The 22,580-nt window shown below is 41.0% G+C and overlaps 2 protein-coding genes and 1 pseudogene across 2 annotated transcripts; all 3 read left to right on the forward strand.

Moving 5' to 3' along the window:
* The first annotated feature begins 14,439 nt into the window (after nucleotides 1-14,439).
* LOC147429893 (uncharacterized) lies at nucleotides 14,440-16,304 on the forward strand. The gene is made up of 2 exons (XM_086495351.1): nucleotides 14,440-15,257; nucleotides 15,669-16,304. Exons 1-2 carry the CDS (start codon nucleotides 15,202-15,204, stop codon nucleotides 15,967-15,969), a joined length of 357 nt encoding a protein of 118 aa, XP_086351477.1. The 5' UTR covers nucleotides 14,440-15,201; the 3' UTR covers nucleotides 15,970-16,304.
* LOC147429894 (uncharacterized) lies at nucleotides 16,018-17,955 on the forward strand (the record flags this gene model as incomplete). The annotated part of the gene is made up of 2 exons (XM_086495070.1): nucleotides 16,018-16,069; nucleotides 16,169-17,955. Coding segments are annotated over 2 exons (228 nt in total), but the record flags the coding sequence as incomplete, so codon positions are not given.
* Nucleotides 16,799-17,955, forward strand: LOC147429895 (uncharacterized; annotated as a pseudogene).
* Nucleotides 17,956-22,580: the final 4,625 nt, after the last annotated feature.

The raw sequence follows: 22,580 nt of genomic DNA on the forward strand, positions 1-22,580 counted from the left end.
TCGTGGAAAACCTAGGCTTGTTTTCACATACTCAGGAACTTCAAGCCATAATAAATTTTCATTACTCTTCGGCAACCCTTTTGTTCAAGTCTTTGAAGAAATGTTGTTTAAGGCCACCCTAAACCATTTTCATTTAGGGGTGTCTAAAACTAGCTTTTTGGCAATTCGAGAAGAAAATGGTCAAAGTTTTATACTTAGTTTTAACCACTTGACCAATTCAAATATTGGAAAGCAAGGTCTTGTAATACTTTTCTTTGGACATCACACATTAAAACTAGGTCCCTCACTTGTCCAAGCTATGCTCTAATACAATAAAGGGCTTTTGGTTTCAAGATGCACCACTTTCCCAACCTTGATTCCATTAAAGAAGCTAGCTCTACTTAGACATTTAATAGCAAGGTCCTGTAGCAGTTCACATTGAACATTTTCCATGACAGCTACGTCCACCACTTATCTAAGCTATGCTCTAATAGAGTAAGGGGGTTTTGGTTTCAAGATCCACCACTTGTCCAAACTTGATTTGGGAAGCAAGGTCCTATAATAGTTTGCTTTGGACATTCACCATTACAACTAAGTCCACCACTTCTCCAAGCTATGTTCTAATACACTAAGGAGGTTTTGGTTTCAAGGAGAACCACTTGTACGACTTTGTTTTTGGAAGTAAGGTCTTTACATAGTTCACCTTGGACCTTGGACATTGGATACTACAACTAAGCCCACCACTTGTCCAAGCTATCCTCTATATATAGCCAAAGGGTTTGGGTTTCAAGATTCACCACTTTTCCAACCTTTCTTCCATTAAAGAAAGGAGGGGCATTATAACTAGGTCCACCACTTGTCCAAGATATGCTCTGATATAGACAACTAGGTCCAACCTATGCTCTCATATAGCAAAGAGGCTTTGGTTTCAAGGTCCACCACTTGTCCAACCTTGCTTCCATTAAAGAAATGAGGGGCTACGTAAACATTGGCAAGCAAGGTAGCAAGGTCCTAAGGTGTTTCACCTTGGATATTGGGCATTATAACTAGGTCCACCACTTGTCCAAGCTATGCTATGATATAGAAAGGGGATTTTTGTTTCAAGGTCCACCACGTGTTCAACCTTGCAAGACTCAAGGGATACTTGGACATTGGAAAGCATAGTCCTATAGTAGTTGATAGGTGGCAGTGGGTATTACAACTAGGTCCAACCTATGCTCTCATATAGCAAAGAGGCTTTGGTTTCAAGGTCCGCCACTTGTCCAACCTTGCTTCCATTAAGAAATGAGGGGCTACGTAAACATTGGCAAGCAAGGTAGCAAGGTCCTAAGGTGTTTCACCTTGGATATTGGGCATTATAACTAGGTCCACCACTTGTCCAAGCTATGCTCTGATATAGAAAGGGGATTTTCGTTTCAAGGTCCACCACGTGTTCAACCTTGCAAGACTCAAGGGATACTTGGACATTGGAAAGCATAGTCCTATAGTAGTTGATAGGTGGCAGTGGGTATTACAACTAGGTCCACCACTTGTCCAACCTATGCTCTAATATAGCAAGGATACTTTGGTTTCAAGATCCACCATAATTTCCAACCTTGCTTCCATTAATATAGCGAGGAGGATTTGGTCTCAAGGTTCACCACTTGTCCAACCTATGCAAACCTTTTTCATGTTGTAGCATGATTTTTTGTTTGAAGAGTATTTTTCTATAACTATGGATTTAACAATGTAATCTTTTTCACTTACAGGATGGACTTCAAATCTGGGGAGAAAGTACATATGATACTTGACAATGAAATTGTTGGTATTGGTTGTGTGTGTAGAACAGATCCAGATTCCACTTGTGGTGGTACAAAGATAGGGCAAGGAAATGTCTCCATACTAGTGGAGGAATGCTTGAAGGATGTGGTCCTATCTTTTCCTACAATGGATACTTCATCTCTCCAAGGCTCATTATGGAGTGTTGTTCGATGGTCAAAGCTTCTTTTGCAATCTTTTGTATTAAATGGGAACTTAATTGATCCACAGGAAATCTAAAATGGTGATGAAGAACATGATCATTTTGATCCTCTAGTTACAGATGCAATACCTATGACAAGCCCAGAATTTGAAGCAGTGATTCGAGAGTCTTGGAGAAATCAAAGGGTCCTTTTAAAAGATGACACAATGATGCAAACCATGAATGAAGGGACCATCTTATATGTATTTCCACATGATTATGTCAACTTTCAGGAACTTGGTCCTGATTGTGTGGGTGTGTGTATTGAAAGAGAAAATGAAAGCATTGATGATGTGGTTGAAGTGGGTAGCATCACTTTGCTAAAGTGGCCCATCAAGCAGACAACAATGTGAATGGGAGCCCATTACAACGCTTTGTTCCTATTGATGGCATGCATGCTACATATGAGGATGTATCCAACGATGACAATGTTGGAAAAAAACTTGATGGGAGTAATGTTGTCCAGTTGTCAAGGAAGAGACGATACACTTTTATGAACAGGACTCAAAAATCAAAAGCAGCACCAGCTTTGACTTTTTACCTTTCAAACAAATCAATTCAAAGGGTATCATGCATTGATTGTTGTGCACAAAAATGTTGCCAGTTTGCAGATCGTGATATGGTGACAAGGTTACGACAACAGTTTTGGGGAGAGTCTCAAAAATCACGCACTAATTATGTTTATGATGTTCTTTCTATATGTTATCAGAAAGATGAGAAGTCACGATACCAATTCAGGCTAAATGGCTCTTTTGTTTGTTGTAGAGCATGGTATGAGCTACATGGAATACCAAAGACATCATTTTATCGATACAAGGAGAACTTTGAAAATGGTGTGCGCCAATATGTACATGGGAACACATGTACATTGAGAAGGGGACTTCAACATACTAGTTTAGCAAGAGCACTACTAAATGAGTTTGTGGAAAACAACTCTGAGAAGATGCCACATAGAAGTAGAACACTGCTAGATGGCTCAAGAGAGACTCAATTGGTGATTCCATCAACATACAAACAAGTGGATATTTTATGTGAAATCAACACGACACTTGACCAAATGGGCTATGAGAAGAAGCTATCCCAATCTTCTTTTGGTAGAATTTGGAACAAAGAGTACCCACATGTCACTTTAACAAAGACGAGTGAGTTCTCTAAGTGCAATATTTGTAGCTCAATCAAGGCAAGGTTAGAAGCTAAACCTTCTCTTGAAGAGAAAGCTCTTCCCTTGAGAGAGAGAGAAGTTCACATGGCACAACAAAAGGGTTGCAGAAGCCTATATTATGCATGGCACACGTATTCAGAAACGCAACCACAAAGATATGTATGCATAATCCATGATAAGATGGATCAAAAGAAGACTGCCATTCCTAGATTACGCATTGTTCCTAAGGGTGTGGATTCAGGATATAATCTGCACGTGGCATTGATTGGCATGATCACTCATGGACATGGAGAAGGTCATTACGGACACTTTGTCTTGAATGGTTTGTGGCCAGCTGATCCAAATCTTACAATTGGCTCAATTGCTAATTGTTTACATAACCTAGAGAGGATAGATAAGCATCCTCTTGGTGATCTAGTAACAAATGGACTTCCAAGGAGCAATATTTCACTACTACATGCTTTGAACTCAAGGGATGCTTTGGACTACCATAACTTGAGTGATGGAAAAGAGCCCATTGTGCAGTCGTCAGAAATTGCAGAAGAGGAATTGGGGTCAACATTTCGCAGATTTCCAGAGAGCTTGTTGCTACAATTGGATAATTGTGCAGGGGAAAACAAAAATCGATACTTATTTGCCTATTTGTCAATGCTTGTTGCAAGGGGTGTTTTCAAAACCATCCAGCTGGGATTCTTAATGGTTGGGCATACACACGAGGACATAGACGCCATGTTTAGTAGGTTTTCAGAGAAGTTGAGAGTTACACAAACCTATACTTTGCCACATTTGATGGATACATTACGAAACAGCTCATCTTCATCTCCAGCTCCATTTTTTCTCACAAAGATCCCCGATTTCAAGCAATATTGTGATGGCTATCTTTGTGATGGACAAGACATACTTGTTGGACATTCCAAACCGCTTTAGTTCAGGTTCTTTATGCAGGATGAGACACCAATGATGCAATATAAGGCACATGTAGGTGTATCAAGTTGGAGTGGAAGTATTCTCCTTTGGAAAACAGACACAAAAAGGCAAGCCAATGTTACCACATGGAGATCCACCTCTAGTACAAATGGCGGAGTATGTCAAGGCCCACGAAGAAGTCATTTTGGGGCTAAAGAACTATATAATATTTTGGAAAAAATTAGGGAATGGTTCAAGTATTCCGTGATATTATAGACACGTGATAGATTATTGGAGTAAGGTAATTGAAGAGATTGGAAAAGAAATCATATCAGAGGGAGTCTTGTATGAAATGTTTTGGCCAAAAACTCAAGAATATTCTCACCTACAAAGCACTACAATGAATTTGCAACAAGGAGCAGAAAGATTCCTAGGCCTTGAAGAGTTGAACGATCATTTTTGTGGGCCTCAACGAGATAGGCCAAGGGAAGAGTTTGACCCTATGTCTGATGTGCACCAAGGTGACTTTCTTATGCTTGTTCCGAGTGACACAGAAATCTATCCAGTGTGGCTTGCAATGACTTTATTTGACATTGATAATGAGTCTACATCACCAAACTACAGAAAACTCTTGATTCAATATTGGGCACCTTGCGCGAGAAAAAGTGGGATGACAGATACTCAAGCTTACAATAATTGTTGGAAGGGTTATTGGGCTGTCAACTATAAGGACCCACAAGTGTGGGAAACTGTAGATGCAATTGTTTGGTCCTGGAAACCCAACAAAGAAGGACCATTTTCTAGAATAAAGATTCCAGAAAGGCATGCTCTAAAAGCCAAAGAAGGCCTCACTCGTGCACATCAACCACACTTGGATCAAAGTTCAGATATGGTATCAAATGTGGAGTAGAATTATGTGGAGCTTCTATTGTGACTATACTAGTCAATTTGTAAACAAAATCTTTTTTGTATCTTCCTTTGTTTTATGTAATTCGTAGTTATTATTCAAATCCATGTGTTGTACATCCTCTTGACTTTTGGTGTTTATCAACACCACAATCCTATGAGATTTTCACTTTATTTACTAACCACACACCTCAATTTTTCCCACTTTAAGTGGAAAATTCCCAAATTACATGAATTTAGTCGATTTGGAGATTCCCATAATGTGAGATTTTTACCAAAATACCTAATATGGTCTTACATGGAAAATTACATTCCAATCGGACACTTGTAGAATAGGAGCGTTTGTCAAGGTCTTTTTCAATGACTCATGAGCATGGTCACACTCCGCGGTCCAATTTGTGTTCTCCTGGTTGAGCTAGAACACACCCAATAGCAAAGTTTGATTCATCAATATGCACATGGAAAATTACATTCCAATCGGACACTTGTAGAATAGGAGCGATTGTCAAGGTCTTTTTCAATGACTCATGAGCATGGTCACACTCCGCGGTCCAATGGAACTCAATAAGAAGCTTGTACAAAAGACGAGCTATCTCAGCAAAGTTTAAAATAAATCGTCGGTAATAACCAACATAGCCCATGAACCTTTGAACTCTTGTAGGTGGTGACAATTCAGCAATGGCTTTAATTTTACTCTCATATGTGGAAATCCCATTTTTGGACATTATATGCCCTAAAATGACTCCATGTTTAACCCAAAATTGGCATTTGAAAGGGTTTAAGGAGATGCGATACAATCTGCACTTCTCAAACACTTTCCGTAAGCATGATAGATGTTCTTCCCAAGAGGAATAAACACAAAGGTCATCTAAGAAAGCTTCGCAAAACTCCCTCAAATATTCTCTAAAAGCAGTGTTTATTAATCTTTGAAAGGTAGCAGGGGCATTGGTTAAGCCAAAAGCGATAACACATAATGCGAATACTCCAAATTCGGTTATAAAGGTTGTTTTAGCTTGGTCCTCTAGCACAATTGTGATTTGATTATAGCCAGAGTACCCATCTAAAAATCTATAAGCTGCCTTCCCTGAACTCTTTCAAGCACATGTTCTGAATATGGCAAGGGGTAATGGTCCCTGACCTTCTTGAGATCCACGCACACTCTGAGTTTCCCATTCTTTTTTGTCACAATCACTATTGGAGACACCCATTCTGAGTTCTCAATAGGATATATGAATCCGCATTTCACAAGCTTTTCAATCTCTTCTTGAACGATCTTTGCATATTTCGGATTCATTGGGTAGGGTCGTTGCTGAACTCGTTTAGCCATGCTATTCGTGGGGATTGTGTGCTGCACCACGGAAGATGGAACACCTTTCAAATCATGATATGTCCAAAAAAAAAAATCCCTGAATTCCTTGAGAAGTTCTGTAAGTACACACTCTTCAGTCTCTGTTAGATCTTGGGCAATGAAAAAAGGTTTGGACTCTTCTCCTGGTTCTACTAGCTCTATTTCCTTAACTATCACTGGACCACCTAGGATTTGAAACGTTCAGGTGCAGGGTGTAAGTTTGTGGGGTCCTGTTGTTCTGTGGACCGTGATTACACTTCCGATTCCTTTTTTTGTTGAGCTAACATTCGATTTTGTCGTCTCCTTATGGTACGGCTCAACTTTGGCTTCTCTGTAGCCTCTAGTTGTGTCATGTCAATGGGTTGTGGACTACACCACATAACGCTTTGAAGGTATTCACCCCAGTTATCTACCAACTTCTGATGAGCATCACATGCCCCTATATAATTAAGCCATTCTACGGTAGATTTCTTTTCATTTATTCTAGCACGCACATTTTCTTGATATTGTCACCTCTTATGTTTATTACTCTTCTTGTCTAATTTTTTATTACGGCCGATCTCTAGTGAAGAGTCACTACTTGTGTCTTCTGCTCCCTTGGATAGATTGTCATCTAGGGTGCCACTGAGCCCTAAATGGTTTGTCCCTACATTTGCACTAATATTTAACTCAAATTCTTCATCCTCAGAGTCAATTTCAATTGATGATTTTGACCCCAAATCGTGTGGGCTATAGTCTTGTGAGACGCTACTAGTTCCAATGCCAGTCAGACCTTCATCTTGTAGGTCATCAGAAGCTATATGCATTGCTTCTAGCATATTTAAGGGTACGAGCGGTGGCATTTCATCCCCCTCAGGTGTAACCCAGGTTGTCCCCCTGTTTTTCGAAGTGTCTATGGTTGCTGCTAGGTGGACTTAATCCACATTGTCCGACTCAGTCATCCCAGGTTGTACATCCATATAAGGAGAATCCTCCCCAACATCAGTGTCCGCTTTACACGTGTAACAATGTTTCAATGGGGCCGAGTGAACTGCGGTGTCAAATCTATAATCAATTATAAACCTGTTTCCTAGAGGATGTGCTCGACCAATTACAAGATCCACTCAAATGGCAGAATCTTCGAACTGCAAGTAGACATGGTTTTTAACCCAGTCATTCACCATTTTTGCTTCCCTCATGAAAGGACGTCCTAAGATCATCTCAGATGCCATAGTGTGCTTGGAGAAATCCATAACAATGAAGGAAAATTCTTATTTTATGTCCAAAGACCTTGATCTTGAGATCTTCTAGCATCCCAATAGGTTTAACAATAGACCCATTGGCCATCTTTACTACTATGGTTGTGGTCGCAAGGTGAGGTCTTCTCATAGTTTCCCATCAATTTTTAGTCACAATGCTAATCCCAGCGCCACCATCAAGGATTCCTTCACAGTTAATCCCTTGGAAGTGATTGGTATGGTTGCATTGGATTCATCTCTCTCAAAGTATTGTCCAAACTTGTTAACAGGTATTTCTACAACAAGGTTCTCATCTAGGTTGGGTTGTGGATCTAAGTGTTCCTCCTCTATTGGCATCTCCCTAACTCCATCCATCTGTGTAAATTGTGGTAGCCCGACCTTCAGATCTCCATTGAGGAAAGCTTGAAGAGCTAAGAAAAGCTCAGGGTCTCCATATAGTTTGGACATGATGGTGGTTCTAACCTCTGAAGCCATGAAATCCATCAATTTGGCAATATTTAACTGCACCTTTTGAGCTTCAGTCCCTTGATGTGGGGAAGATGGGATCTCCATTTCTTTGATACGATCAGGTAGTCCCTCTGTAAACATTCTTTCCATTAAGAAGTGAGTACGTCCACTTTCCCATGACTTTAAGTCACTTTCTTCGTGGATGACACTAGGTATGGCTAAGGGTCTATGGACTTGGTGAGGTTGTTGTTGCATAGGGAACACAGTGTCTATAATCTAGATCTGTGTAGGCCCTTTGGGTATCTTCTACCAAACTCCTTAATTGCTTGACCCGTTCGATCTCCTCTATAGGGTTTGGATAAGTTTCTATCTTCTTCTTGGATCCTGGCCATTGTGGCTCATGACGATCTTCCTTGTTGGTTTCTTTCTTAGTGCTCATTTTGGTCTCCATGGTTTCACCTGAATCAGAATCCTCTTCAGCGTCGTTCATATATACGTGGTCGTCACGAGTCCCTATGTTGGTCTTTGAACTGGGGTCTGACTTCTCTGCTTTTTGGGATCTCTTCCTTCGTGTTTTCTTCTTCTTTTGAGATTGGGCAATTGATGACGTGTCTCTTTCTTCAAGAATATAATTTTGTTTTTTGAGCTTCGATCGTGTGAGTACGTTTACCGGTACCACATGTGTACTTTGTGATGGCTCCTTGGTAACCTCAATCAAGTTTAATGGCATGATCTTCGGCACATTTGGATTATTTGGACATTGGGCAATCAAATGATCTATGCCACATCGATTACACATGAGTATCAGAATTGTAGACGTGCTCGCTTGATTGGTTTGCATTAGTGTGGCATTCTTTTGTAGCCTAATAGGAGACTCGGCCACACGATGTGGACCTCCACACTCATAGCATTGAAGAGGTGGTCTCTTGGTAGTGTAATTGATATTTTGGCCTCTTGCAGCAAGAGCAGCTACTTGATAAATTGGTTTGACTTGTCTCCAATAGTCCTCCATGTAGTATTGTGGACTTTTTTCAAGCGCATCCATCCCATAGGCAATATTAGGGTCTATATCTTCCTCACAGCCTTCCAAACAAGCAATAGCTGACTCACAACCCACTTGATTCACAGAAGTGATTCTCAGGTGTGGTGGTTGTGGTCCTAGCATTGGAGGTGGTAGGGGTGTTGTTTGAACAACATTTTGGGCCCTAGGGACCATGTGGTGTGACGTTTGTTCAAGAAGTGGGGCTGGAATCAACACAAGGGAATTTCGCACAGCCAACTGCCTCTTCCTCTAGCCTTTTACGGATAAACACTCAACTAATGGGTTACCATCCCAACCTTCTTGAGAAGCTACTAGAAGGCTAGTAATGATGAAATCCCATGGCATTACTACTTCTTGACCATACATCATTAAACGGTGTGCAATCACTGACCACTTTATAAGCACTACGATAAGCCCATGTTAAGATAAGTCTTGTTGGTACTCTCAACTTGACCATTTCCTTGTGGATAATAAGGTGTAGATTTATGGTTGGATATCATGAATTTTGAGGTGAGTTCTTTCATCATTTTATTTATAAAATAAGTACCATTGTCACTCACAATCTCAAAGGGACATCCAAGTCGTGTAATAATGTTTTCAAAGAGGAACTCAAATGTTGTCTTTGCGTTGGCCTTACGTGTAGCTTTAGCTTCAGGCACTCGAGGTGTGTCTGTCCATGCTAAGGTTGGTCTATTGGCCATCACGCGCTTAAATACTATGCAATCCTTAGCTTGATGACCATACCTCCCGCAGGCATTGCTATGCGGACCATAGCATACTGAGCACCATTGTTGCTCCCTTCTTGGATACATATGATTGTTTTGTGGAGCACGATTGTCTCTAAGACTCTCTTGAATGGCCTTGGTGAGATCTGCTAAAGTCATCTCATATATATTTGGCTCCTTAGCAATAGGATTTAGGGTCATTGGCTGATGCCCCGATGCTTGCAAGCTAATAGATTAGGCTCAACAGACACTCTTTCTCCTTGAATCATTAAATTATCCTCCAATTGGATCACATTGTTGGTGACTGCTTCCCAAGTGGTGATACCTCTAATGACTAGGCCATTGTAGATATCCTAATGTCGTAATCCCCTAATGAATCTATCAAGAAATTGATTATTATTGAAGCACTCATTTGGATTACAACAAGAATTCAAATGCTTTAAGCGACTAATAAAGTCTCTCACCGACTCTCCTTCCTCTCGTTAGGCTTTCTAGAGCTGAGAGGCTAAACCATAAAGCACTCTCTCTCGTATGTATTCTTTCAAGAATAGTCTCCTAAGAGTAGGGTAAATCATTTTTTCTTCTTCCCTTAGGGTTCTATAACAATCCCATGCCTTCCCACTTAAGGTCAGGCTTAAAGCATTACTCTTATGCAGGTCATTGTGTTCTCCTAGAGAATCACATATTTGTTCAAACACTTCGATATTCTTTTTGACATCCACGTCTCCATTAAATTTTTGTGTGAGCTTGGCTATTTTTACTGCCTTACTTCTAGGCTCTCTATCAGGTGTGTTACGCATATTCTCAGCAATAGATCGACCGATAGGTTGAGCAAATGTTGCCAAGTCACCTAAGTGAGCAGGAACCGTGGGTGAAGGCGCTCCAGAGACTACATGTGGAGTAGGTATTGGCATTGGTCTTGGTGCATAGGAAGTCCTTGGGTTCCACGTTTGGTATAGTGTTGTGCCATGTGGTGGCCCAAAGTTCATATGTGTGGCCCTAGGCATAGCAGACGTCGGATGTGACAGTCTAATCCTAGCCGGTAGTAGGAAATAATTAAGAACTTTGATGTTGTGGTTGTGGAGTATAGGTTGTTGAAACAATGGGAGGGGTAGGGACTACATGAGGATGAGGACCCATAGGTGCATATGATTGATGCACACTTGTAGGTATTGTTGCAAGTATTGAGCTACCATGTAGCGGTGCTTTACTAACAAATGAGGTCCATGGAGTGTTTCTTGGCATGCCCATCATTGGGGTAGGCATGGTAGCCATGGTGTCATCAAGGAAAAGATGAGTTAGACTTGGAAAAGTAAAGCTATCACTTGTGGGCTCAGATTGCATTGAGACCCTGGCGAAACAACATATGGAGGATCCATCGGACTTACCAAGGGAGTCTCCATTTGCGATAAGGTTGGTTGTTTAGCCTTCCCTGTATCCAAGAATCTCATGAGACCCGTTGAAGGCATGTGGATCCCCTTGTTCTGTTTCTCTAGCTCAATAACCCTATGGATGACCTCACAAACTCTTTGTTGTTGATCCTCCACACTAGTAGCACCCGTTGTGGATTGTAGGACATCTAACCAACCCATGTGACAGGTGTGACCTGTGTATAGGTCGGTTAGAGTTTTCGTTTGTAGTTCGTACTCCCAGTTCTCATTTAAGAACGCTTCATCTAGGATTGAGGTGCTAGGGGTGTCCTTTGAGCTAGATGCAATGTTGCTCTCTATGGGTTGGTGGCCCTTAGTGGTTGCTAAATCAAGAGCACTCGATTGCTCTCTTAGCAAGGATATTGACATAGGGGCTTTTTCTTTTAACTCTCTTTGTTGTTCCGCCTTGCGTAAGCTCTTGATTTCCTTTTCCCTAGCTGCAATGATATAACGCTCAACTTCTTGTACTTCGGCAAGGCTTCTACCATCAGGTAATATAACCTCGGAGGGGAATAGCTCTGAAGAGTCAGGGGGTGCAGTGAATGGAGCATTCACTGCACACTTTCCAAGAGCATGGGGTCTATGTTGGTCATGAATGGCGAATTTACTTCCCCACCCTCTCATTTACATCGTTAGCTCCATGTTTGGAGTGAGTGTCTCTACTAAAGGTTTCCTTCAAGCGGCTAAGCACGCTCGGCCCGAACCGTGGGCTCATGGCATGCATGTCTTGGCTTGAGCTATCAGGATTAGGCATTGGGTAACCCTCCATGACGTCGTACTCAGAGGAAGAGTCACTAGCCGCTATGTTTGGGTCTTGGTTTGTACTACTTTGGGTCCCCGTCGAGGGCCCGAAATCTAAGGTAGGTGGATAATGAGAACTCGCGTAAGTCGAAATGCTCGCTAGTTGCTCCGTCTCTAGCACACGACCAGAGTGCAGATGCATATGCCTTGGGCACCCTACAAGCGGATAACCTTGAAGATTAATCGCTTACTTTTTTAGGCGTTTTGCACCCCGTTTTTACTCGTTTTTTGATGTTTTTTAATGTTTTTTAATGTTTTTTAATGTCTTTTAATGTTTTTTAATGATCGGTTTTTGGATTAGAGCGTGTGATAGCTCGAAATGAGTGTATCGCTCAGTGCTTTATAGCACAGCGTTCGGTTACCCGAAGCTCTGTTGGTCCTCAAAAGGGTCGATTTTTACTTACGCGTGAGGCTAAAATAAGTAACTTTAAAGGGGGACTGAGGCTGAGCCTGAGCGTCAGCTTGGGCTTGGGCCTGGGGAACATTCTCAATCTCGGTTTAATCTTTAAAATTTTATTTTTTATTTTTATTTTTTTGGATAAGGTCGTCACGGCCGTGCTGCATGCGCGAGCACACACACACCTAACCTACCTATTTACAACTAACAAAGCTACTGTTACACACTAACATAGTACTACAGCAACTCATTAGCTAACAGATCTACTTACTGTACCTTACAAAACTAAGATTATAGCTCTACTACCTTAATTCTAACACCTTATGAATAGACAAAACACAGTACATTGCAATACCTTATTAACAAAAACAGTACACTGCAGCAAAACAAAGGTCACAAATCCTTCTCAAAACAAACCACACACCTTCTTTCTCTACCTTTCCAACACAAACACTCACAGAAGAAGCACAGAGTGCCTCTTGAGCTTAGTGCAGGACGATTCCCCGACAGCGGCACCAAAAATGTGGGCGTCTGCCGCACGTATTGAAGCAAGGGCCTTGCCTAACACTGTGTGCGAGCCAATGATGGCTCCAAGCACGCAACTAGCCTTAACTAGTAAGCTCAAAGATGACGATGGCGTGTCACTCACCGCTCTACACTTGCTATCGTGGAGGATTCCTCGTCGCGAAGAAGAGGGAGCCGCCACTGCACTGCGCTCAAGCGCCTTGCCACCGTCGTGCCGCCGCAATGCTCAATCTCTCTCTCTCTCTCTCTCTCTCTCTCTCTCTCTCAAGCGCACACACACACACACATACACACACACACACACTAATACACAAAAGAGACAGAGAAGGAGATGGAGCAAGAGCACTCTTCTTGCATTGCACAAATGAGAGAATCGAGTATTTTAGGTTTAGATTGACTTTTATATGGGCTTGCCTGTTCACATTTGGGCGCCCACACTTAGCCACTCTTACCGAAACATTATAGGTTCCAGTTTTAGAGTGCGCCTCTCATCGGTGATCACTCTTATCCATTCCTACCTGATCGACAAACCCGGCCAATAACATAATACACTACTAGCGGGTCCGACAAGCTCGGCCCATGGCTACATAAAAGGTGGTCGCTTGGTGGCACCGGTGGTTAACACAATTTATCCCACTCCACCTTCGATGAGAGATAGAGACTCATATATATCTACAGGTGGAGTGGGATAAGCGGGTTAGACCACTAATAGTGTGTGTGTGTGTGTGTGTGTGTGTGTGTGTGTATTTATCTATACATATAAATGGATTGAATCACTTTCTCTTGGAATCGTTCATATGGCATTAAAGCTTTTAGAATCATTAGTCTTATTCTTCAACCTTTGACTTGGGAAAGAAGCCTTGAATAGAATGAAAAGCTTAACACTCAAGGATGACAATGCTAGAAATTGCAAAGGGTGTAGTGTGCATACAAAAAGAGGCTCTTCTCTAGTGCCTAAATGTCTTGTCTTGCATTGAAGGGAGTTGTGAGCTAAAGCCTCACTTGGATCATTATTGCAAAGGGTGTAGTGTGCATACAGAAAGGGGATCTTCTCTAGTGCCCCAATGTCCCGTCTTGCATTGAAGGGAGTGTGAGCTAAAGCCTCAGTTGGATCATCATTGTGGTTCAGATTATACATGAAGGGATAGGCACACATTTTCCACATGCCTCCATAATGAAGCATAGGCCAAGGGCAAAATGTGGAGCAGCCCTCCTCCTAATTCTAGTTCGGAGATGCACATTGTTCAGCTCTATAGTTTGAATGTGTACCTCCATGGCTCCCTGCACCAAAACTTGTGGATCTCTCATCCTTAGCCTTAGCTACACGCTAGCAATATTCTAGCGTAGCTTGCAAATGTATCATCTCTCCCTCCCTCTCTCTCTCTCTCTCTCTCTCTCTCTCTCTCTCTCTCTCTCTCTCTCTCTCTCACACACACACACACACACACACACACACACACACACACACACACACACACACACACACACACACACACACACATAATGCCAATGCTCTGTGAGGCTCGATCCCGTCAGAGCATGGAGCTTTGTCACACATACCTAGTACAATTCTTCTATTCTCTGATCACAACTTGGGTGCAAAGAGAAAAAGAGAGGAGCTACCTCTTGGCATGTCCCAAGAAATAGGGCAGGTAGCATGGAGTGCACCTATAGCCCCAACTGGATGGAGAGAGAGAGAGAGAGAGAGAGAGAGAGAGAGAGAGAGAGAGAGAGGTCTGTCGGGAGTGAAGTGAGAGAGCGTAGGAAAGAGTGACGGCGGTGGTGGCCGAGGTGAATCAAAATGTAGCAAATGCAAGCTCCACCTGTAGCCCCAACTGGAGAGAGAGAGAGAGAGAGAGAGAGAGAGAGAGAGAGAGAGGTTTGTCGGGAGTGAAGTGAGAGAGCATAGGAAAGAGTGATGGCGGTGGTGGCTGAGGTGAATCGAAATGTAGCAAATGCAAGCTCCCATCTGAGAAAGCCAAGGACAAGAAGTTGGTGCATGATCCCATGAGTAGCAAACCAATCCCATGATCCCATGAGTTGGTGCATGATCCCATGAGTACGAAGGAGCTGAGTGTCGAGCTTAGGTGGGTGCACAATTGAATGCCATACACAACGTGTTCCCAAGGCATATGATTGTTGAAACCGCTAATGCTTAAAGAGCTTGTTGTTGGCATACCAACTAGGCCATGCTTGCCCTCATCTTGTTGGCGGACCAACCAAGCCATGGTTTTGCCTGCATGCCCAAGTTTGACGATGCAACTATCGAAGGCAGGAGTGGACTTTGGAGTTTGAAATGCAACACCATCTGGCAAGGCTGCAGGCTGTCAATGTGTGGAGAGCGTCGTCAGAGTAACTCTCTCTCTCTCTCTCTCTCTCTCTCTCTCTCTGTCTATGTATTGGTCGCCTCTGTCTCCACACGTTGTGTATTGGAAAGCTCTCAACTACTCCTAAGTGTGCTTGCTGCCACTGTGCGCATATTGATCAACAACTTCTTCTTCAATAGCAGCAGAGTCAACAACTATATCGCTTCTTGATCAAAAACTTCTCCAGCATCACCCAATGGGGTAATCAAGCTCATAGTTTGGTTTATTCTCTCTCTCTCTCTCTCTCTCTCTCTCTCTCTCTCTCTCTCTCTCTCACACACACACACACACACACACACACACACATACGTGCTTGTGCGCGTGCACGCTTGTGCTTGTGCGTCTATTTGTGAAAGCATGTCTATGCATGATTCCTTCATTGGGTGGTTGGATACAGATCAATGGATGGTGTAGACGAAAATGTCAAAGAGGATCAGACGAAGACGGGTAATGTGAAGGATCCTAAGTGGAGATGGCCTACTTGCGAGAAATGGTACTCCATGCTTGAGGGCGTATGGAAGAAGAGACAAACAACCAAGGGCAAAGGCCTTCAAGATGGACTCCAATGCCCATTTGAGGTCACTACACTCATCAAGGAAAGAAGTGAAGAGCTTTCTGAAGTTAATGTTACAATCCATTCACTATATCTCTGCACTCAGAAGCCCAACATTGATGTCAAAGACCTCTTTGGCATATGAGACTCTCTCAAATACGAACTAAAGGATTTCCAATCCGAGTGCAGTTCCAAAGAAGAAGCTACTGAAGATGGGATCAATTGTGTTTCTGAAGAAAGAGAAGGTTGGTCAGATTCTCACATCTTTCTTTTCTGCTCGTGACTCGCTCTCTCTTTCTGTTATATATGTGCACATGATTCACTACTTAATTTGTGTTCTGTAGGTGACAATGCGGCTGTTAATGGTAATGGTAATGCTGAGCCTGATGGAAGAGTTGTTGCCCATGGTGTTAGTGATGGTGAGGAGGAACAAACCTTCTCTTGCCTACACCTTCACCACCTGCTACGGTTTCTTGAGACGAACATTTCAAAGATGTATCTGCCAAATTCAAGTGGGTAAAGCGGGAGGGCCGTGTCTCATACAACATGCTTTGGGCCTTCCTTTCTCTGGGCGTTGAAATTTTCCATCTCTGCAACATCTTTGGTCAAGCATACCATGCTGTGATAAGTGAGAAGGGACAGTATGACCATAAAAGCTGGGCACCATATGAAAATGGGTTTAAGATCAAGCTCAAGGTCATGGACTTTAATGGCTAATGCTACCGCCACTTCAACATGACCTAAAAGATTGGTGAGTGCCGTTCACATCTTTGCATGTCTATCCATGGTCTTTCTTTCCAAGCCAAGAAAGGGAAAACATGGCGGACCACCTAGGGCAGTGTGAACAACTCTTTTACAATTATGCAATGAAGGAGCCTTTTCTGTTCATGCATTTTCATGGTTCCCTGGGCTACTACAAAAGAAATTCCAATGGATGATTTCAGTTATGTCAGGTGAATGCCGAAAAACGAGTGATGGTGGATCTACTTAGCTTGGCCAAGGAAAACCCCGATTGGCCATTGGCCAATGCACATCTGTCATCCGAGCTGCTGAGAGGCCTTGGGGAAAAGGAAACATAAGAAGCAAAATCAGAGAAGGAAAGACAACTTACTAAAGAGGAGCTTCATCAGGCACCAACAGCAGTATATGGGTTTTCTTTCAGACTGAAGAGGTGGGGCTACTTCAATGTCGCGGGTGTCCGAGAGATAACCTTTGAGGATCAAGCATATGAGCAGCTGGTGATGAAGAGTGCCAAGAAAAAAGATAAGTTAAAGGCCATTTGGACCACTTATCTATTGGAAGAGAGTGGAAGGGGTAGAGGTGTATATGTTGTGGCTCAGAAGGGTGAAGGATGTGTGGTCCTATGTTCCGGGCCCCCTGGCACAGGCAAGACCTTGATAACGGAAATGCTAGTGGAGACTCTCCATAGGCCATTGTGGGCCGTCAGTGCCTTTGAGTTGGCGTAGGAGGCTGCGGAGCTAGAAAACAACTTGAGCCAAGTTCTTAACACATCATTATAGTGGTGTGCTATCATCCTCCTTGACGAGGCTAATGGGTACTTGGAGCGTCGAGCATTCAATGTGAATGTGAAGTGCAATCTCCTTACTAGAGTCTTGACTCTTCCTGTGTCTATTGGAATACTACGTTGGAGTCCTCTTCTTGACCATGAACCGAGTGACTGCATTCGAAGCTACACTGGCAAGATTCTCTCTCTCTCTCTCTCTCTCTCACCCCCACCCACACACACACACACACACACACACACACAGTATATTGGACATTTGCCACATTTAGATAACAACCCATGATACCACACACACACACACACACACACAAAATATAGCACCATTTGGTTTTTTATAAAAATAACAAAAAAAGGACATAAATATTGATGACATGACATCAGAGATCTACTAATCCTTTAAACATGGCACAAGCAACTACGTCAATAGCAGAGGAATGATGGACGGGAGTGAAGACAAAGTGTGGCTCCAAGCAGTACACAATCGAAGTTTGTAATAAATAACAAGCCGGATAGATTTTTTTGTATAACATTTCCGGCATGGAACAATTTTTTTATCTTTATGTTTCAATGGAAGACAACAAGCAAATGTACAAACTCTTGAATAAATCCTCATTCTCATTCTCATTATAATTTGAAAAATAAGTGGAAATCCTAAATAGTAGGGTATCTTTTAACATTCGATCGATGGACACACTAGCCCGAGAGAAATACTTGGACGTTCTGAGTTAATGCCCAGCGTACGATTTAAAAAAAAACGATGTTCGATATTTACTAGGCTGTCTTGTAGTAAATTCCAAATGATACAGCTTCCCCTGAGTAATTGTAATTCATAAAATTAAGTCCCTCATTTTTTCCAAAGTTTCAAAGATAATATAGCCCTTTTTAAGGGGTGATAATTTGGTAAAGTCAAGCAAACCAATTAAAGATATCCGGTGGGTGGTGCAACTTGCCCAAAATAAACAATAGAGAGTGTATAGCAGTAAACGCACCGCATGCATACTGTAGCTATAAAGCAGCTTGCACAAAGGGTTCTAACGCAAGGCTAAGCCTACGGTTCTGTAGCACACACACAAACACACACAGTGAGTTGAGCGATGGCAATTCATACACATGCTCACAAGCACTAGCGCAAGCAACCTGTACATCGTATCAGAAGCACTAGTAAAAGCTTTCAATACACGATGGGTGGTGGAGAATGCATACTCACGGGCCATCATCAAACGCAAGATAAGCAATACAAATTCGGGGCTGCCAAGCATACGGCGGATTGCCTTTTGGCACATAACAGAAGGTTAAAAAATACATTTTTTCGTTGCAAGGTTTATATTACACACATACACTCAATCATATGCATAAGGGCTTGGCACAATACACCATACCATGAAATGGTTATGAACATCAGTATAGCCAAGAAAGAATGAGCGTTTTTTTCTTCCATACAAAAACGTAATAGTACGTATCAAGCCATCTTTATATTGTATTCCTTCCATAAAAACCTAAAAGAAAAGTTAAAGCAATAGAAACAGTACACACACAAGCACATCCATACTCATAAACGGTTTTTTGTAGTAGAATAAAGCATGGCCGTATCAAGGTTTTTGCGCACACACACATACATATACACATGGGCATACACACCGGGTCTTCACTACACACAATGAAGAAGGATTTCATGCAAAACAACACATACATATACAGACGGGCATACACACTGGGTATGCACTACACATGATGAAGAAGGATTTCACGCAAAACAACACATTAACATGTATTCAAATACATGCAATAATATGCATAAGGTACATAGAATAGTATTTAAAACATAGTACTAATGGGCATACTATAACTGATACCATTTTTGGTACAGTAACAAAGTTGGAGTGGTTTTAAACAAGCTTATAAATACACAAATGACGACGGCAAGTTTGGTTCAGGTACCAAGATATATATTGTCTTGATTGCGTACATAAGTTCTCTATATTTGCTGAACAAACATGTAGTTGATTTTAGAAATAGCACTGAAAGATTAGGATTAGCAGAGGTAATTGATTAAGATATAGCATGTGAGCTATGAAAACCTCGTGTGAGGATAAATGATATAATGAATACTTATGGTGGTTTTTTAGAAAAAGAGTATTGGTACATAGGAAATACTGCCAAAATTTTCAAAATTTACAATGTAAGTACATAGCAGCACAAGAATTTAACAAAAAAAAATAAATTCAAGTAAATACTTAGGTATATGTACCATAGTAGTAAACATTTGTAAAGCATAAAAAGATATATGAATATGCTCACAAATACTTATAAAGAGGGGCAAAAGAGGAAGCTCTAAAACATAGGATACTAACTAAAGTACATGTGTCTAATTATTGTCAATAAATAGGGCTACAGGCAGACAGCTAGGATGAGTATCACTTAGGACATACTTAATCTCCAACGAATTCGGGACAAGCTTATGGCTGCACATAGTAGGCAAAAGCCAATAGCAATTCGGAACCCTATCTCCAAACCATGTAAACCCATAAAATCTTTCAAAGACAGTAATAGACCCTACTTCTATAGACGAGCTAAAGAAAACATAATATGTATGGTTGGGGTCTGGGATGTGACAACAATAACAAGCAATGGAAATTGCTTGATATACATGTCACACATTCATGTTCTAGTTAATTGTACTTGTGGTTGGTTGGCATGTAAAGATTCGTGCTCTCATCTGATAGCAGTTCCGGCTTAAACTCCTACTTTGTCATGTATCAAAGTATCTTGTAATGAATTTTATATATCAAGAAATTCTTCTTTGTTTTGTTTTTTACACAATATGCTTTTGCAAACAGTATTTAAGTCTCTCAGTATATGATTCTAAATGATGGGATTTCAAATTCAAACACACATAAAATTACTCGGGATACCTTTGGTCAGGTATCCATCACATACTGAGAGAACTTAATATTAGTATGATAATAATTCAAATGGTTTGTTTAATACTTATATGGTGATTGATTCAGGCTTTTTGAATTCCATCTCTCACTCATTTGGGATATGGTATAGAAGAAGACATTTCTGTTCCACCAATTGGTACCCAATGTATAATTTCTTGTTTCAAAGGTGTGGAATTCCACAAAAAATTGCTTGATTTTGAGAAACAAGCTATAATCACCCACTCTATATCTGTTTTAAACACAGCTTCTGTCAATGACTAGCTCTCTTTACTGATTCTTTCTAGAAAAGAGAAGGATAGGCTTTTGGAGGCATTTAGTACCTTCCTAGCCAAATTACCCATTATTGATGCATAAGATAGCTCATATCTTGATTTTTATTTCACTTCTCTACCGACTATTGTGAATGAGTTGTATTTCATCAATAACCTCCCTGTTGTCCCTATAGAAATTAAGCACTCAGAAAAGGTTATCAATCCCCTTCTAGATCTAGACCTTCTTGAAGAAGAAGAGAAAGAAGCGCTCAACTTTTTACCAGATGCAAATAGTTTATCCCTAAAAAGAGGGGTTTTTAAACTCTTTTCGGAAGTAATCTCACTACTACCACCCAGGCAAGTTAAATTGGATGCTATTCGACTTGAACACAAGCTCTGAGATTATGAAATATTGAACCTTCGGGCACCATTTACAATTTCCTCGCTAGGTTTGCTTTGTAGCATTCCCATGGACATTGTAGAGCAATGTAAAACCCTTGCCTTACATTCCGAACATCTCTTATCACAAGATGTTCTCTTCAAGCTTAAGCAGGTCAAATTATCCGATGTGGATGGTAAAAAATGTCCAAGCTCTTCAATCATTGCTCGCACCAAGGGACTCTCTCTTATGGACATGGCAAAGGATCAAAAATGATTTCTCAGAAACTGTTGGAATTCTTATAGACCCTTCCTCAAATGCCAATGCAAAAGAGTTGATTCAAATTCCAATTGTTCCTCTTCAATCATTTGGTTTGACCAATTTTTGTAGTATGTATTCCAGAATTTATCAAGGTTCTTTCAATTTTCATCAGGACTAGCACAAGTGTATGCCTTTTTAGCTTGGATGGCCTCATTTCCAATAGAATTAAGGCATGTTGTAATCATTTATTATCAGTTTCATGAGCACATGCTAGAAGTAGCTAAAGGACTAGTCCTATAAACACCAGGGACTCCACTTCTCCAAAATCTACACAACACACCAGTATCCAACACAATTGAAACCTTACTTAAACCTCCAAAAGGTAGGGAACAATTAAAGAAGATTACACACACACCAAGCAGCATGGCATCAACAAGTAAGAAACCAAGGCAATTCAGAGGTTCTAAGGACTATGGAGATACTCCCAAGGCACTTGAATACTCAAATTTGAAGACCATGTATGCACATGTACTACAAGAAATATTGGTTTGCTACATCTTGAACGCAATATTAGAATGCATGGAGATTTATTCACATTTTGTTTTGTAACAAATATATGGACTTTATTAACCCTAAAGTATTTTTTCAAACAATGATAAATGATTGTCACATCAATACGGAATTGTCTAAAATGAGGATTTGTTTCGGTTGGAAATATACCAATAACCTGAACCATACTCTTTACAAACTAGCTTTGGTATTTGCTAAGGAGTTTGATGAAACACAACCAAGTGGATGCTTACTCATAAACGGTTCTCTAATTTTTTAGTTGACTTAGAACCCTTCGGAAAACATGTAATCACCACAGACCCTAACATAGCTAGACATAAAATTTTCCAAGAATTTATCAGGAAAGGATTAAACCCCATTCCATTAGTACCTATAAACTCTACCTCAATAGTAAGGGAACTTAGCAAAGTATGGAAGACTTTATGTACCCTCTTAGGATGTGAGGATAGTAAAGCTCATCACAATTATATCCATAGTTCAGTTAATGAGACCTTTTCCCAAAAGTTTCCTTATCACAGGAAAAACCAAACTCCATGGTACAAAACCACAGACTTGATGGATGAAATTCAATATATTTTACAATATTTATTTATCTGTGGACTAGATAAATCAGCACAAACTGCGGTGTTCATATGTAAAAAACTCATTCAACTAGCAACAAGAAGAAGATTAGAAACCCCTAAATTTTATCTTCTCTCTTCAAATGAAGAAGAAATTTGTCAAGCCATATGGTCTTATACCCAAGAAATTGGGTTAGAAACATCATTGGAGTACTCTCTCCCGTATCTTATGGGAAATTTTAAAATTCACAAAATGGACTTTAGATGG

This window comes from Adiantum capillus-veneris, chromosome 22, assembly GCF_014529385.1.
Source record: "Adiantum capillus-veneris isolate H3 chromosome 22, ASM1452938v2, whole genome shotgun sequence".
In the NCBI taxonomy this organism is placed as follows: domain Eukaryota; kingdom Viridiplantae; phylum Streptophyta; class Polypodiopsida; order Polypodiales; family Pteridaceae; genus Adiantum; species Adiantum capillus-veneris.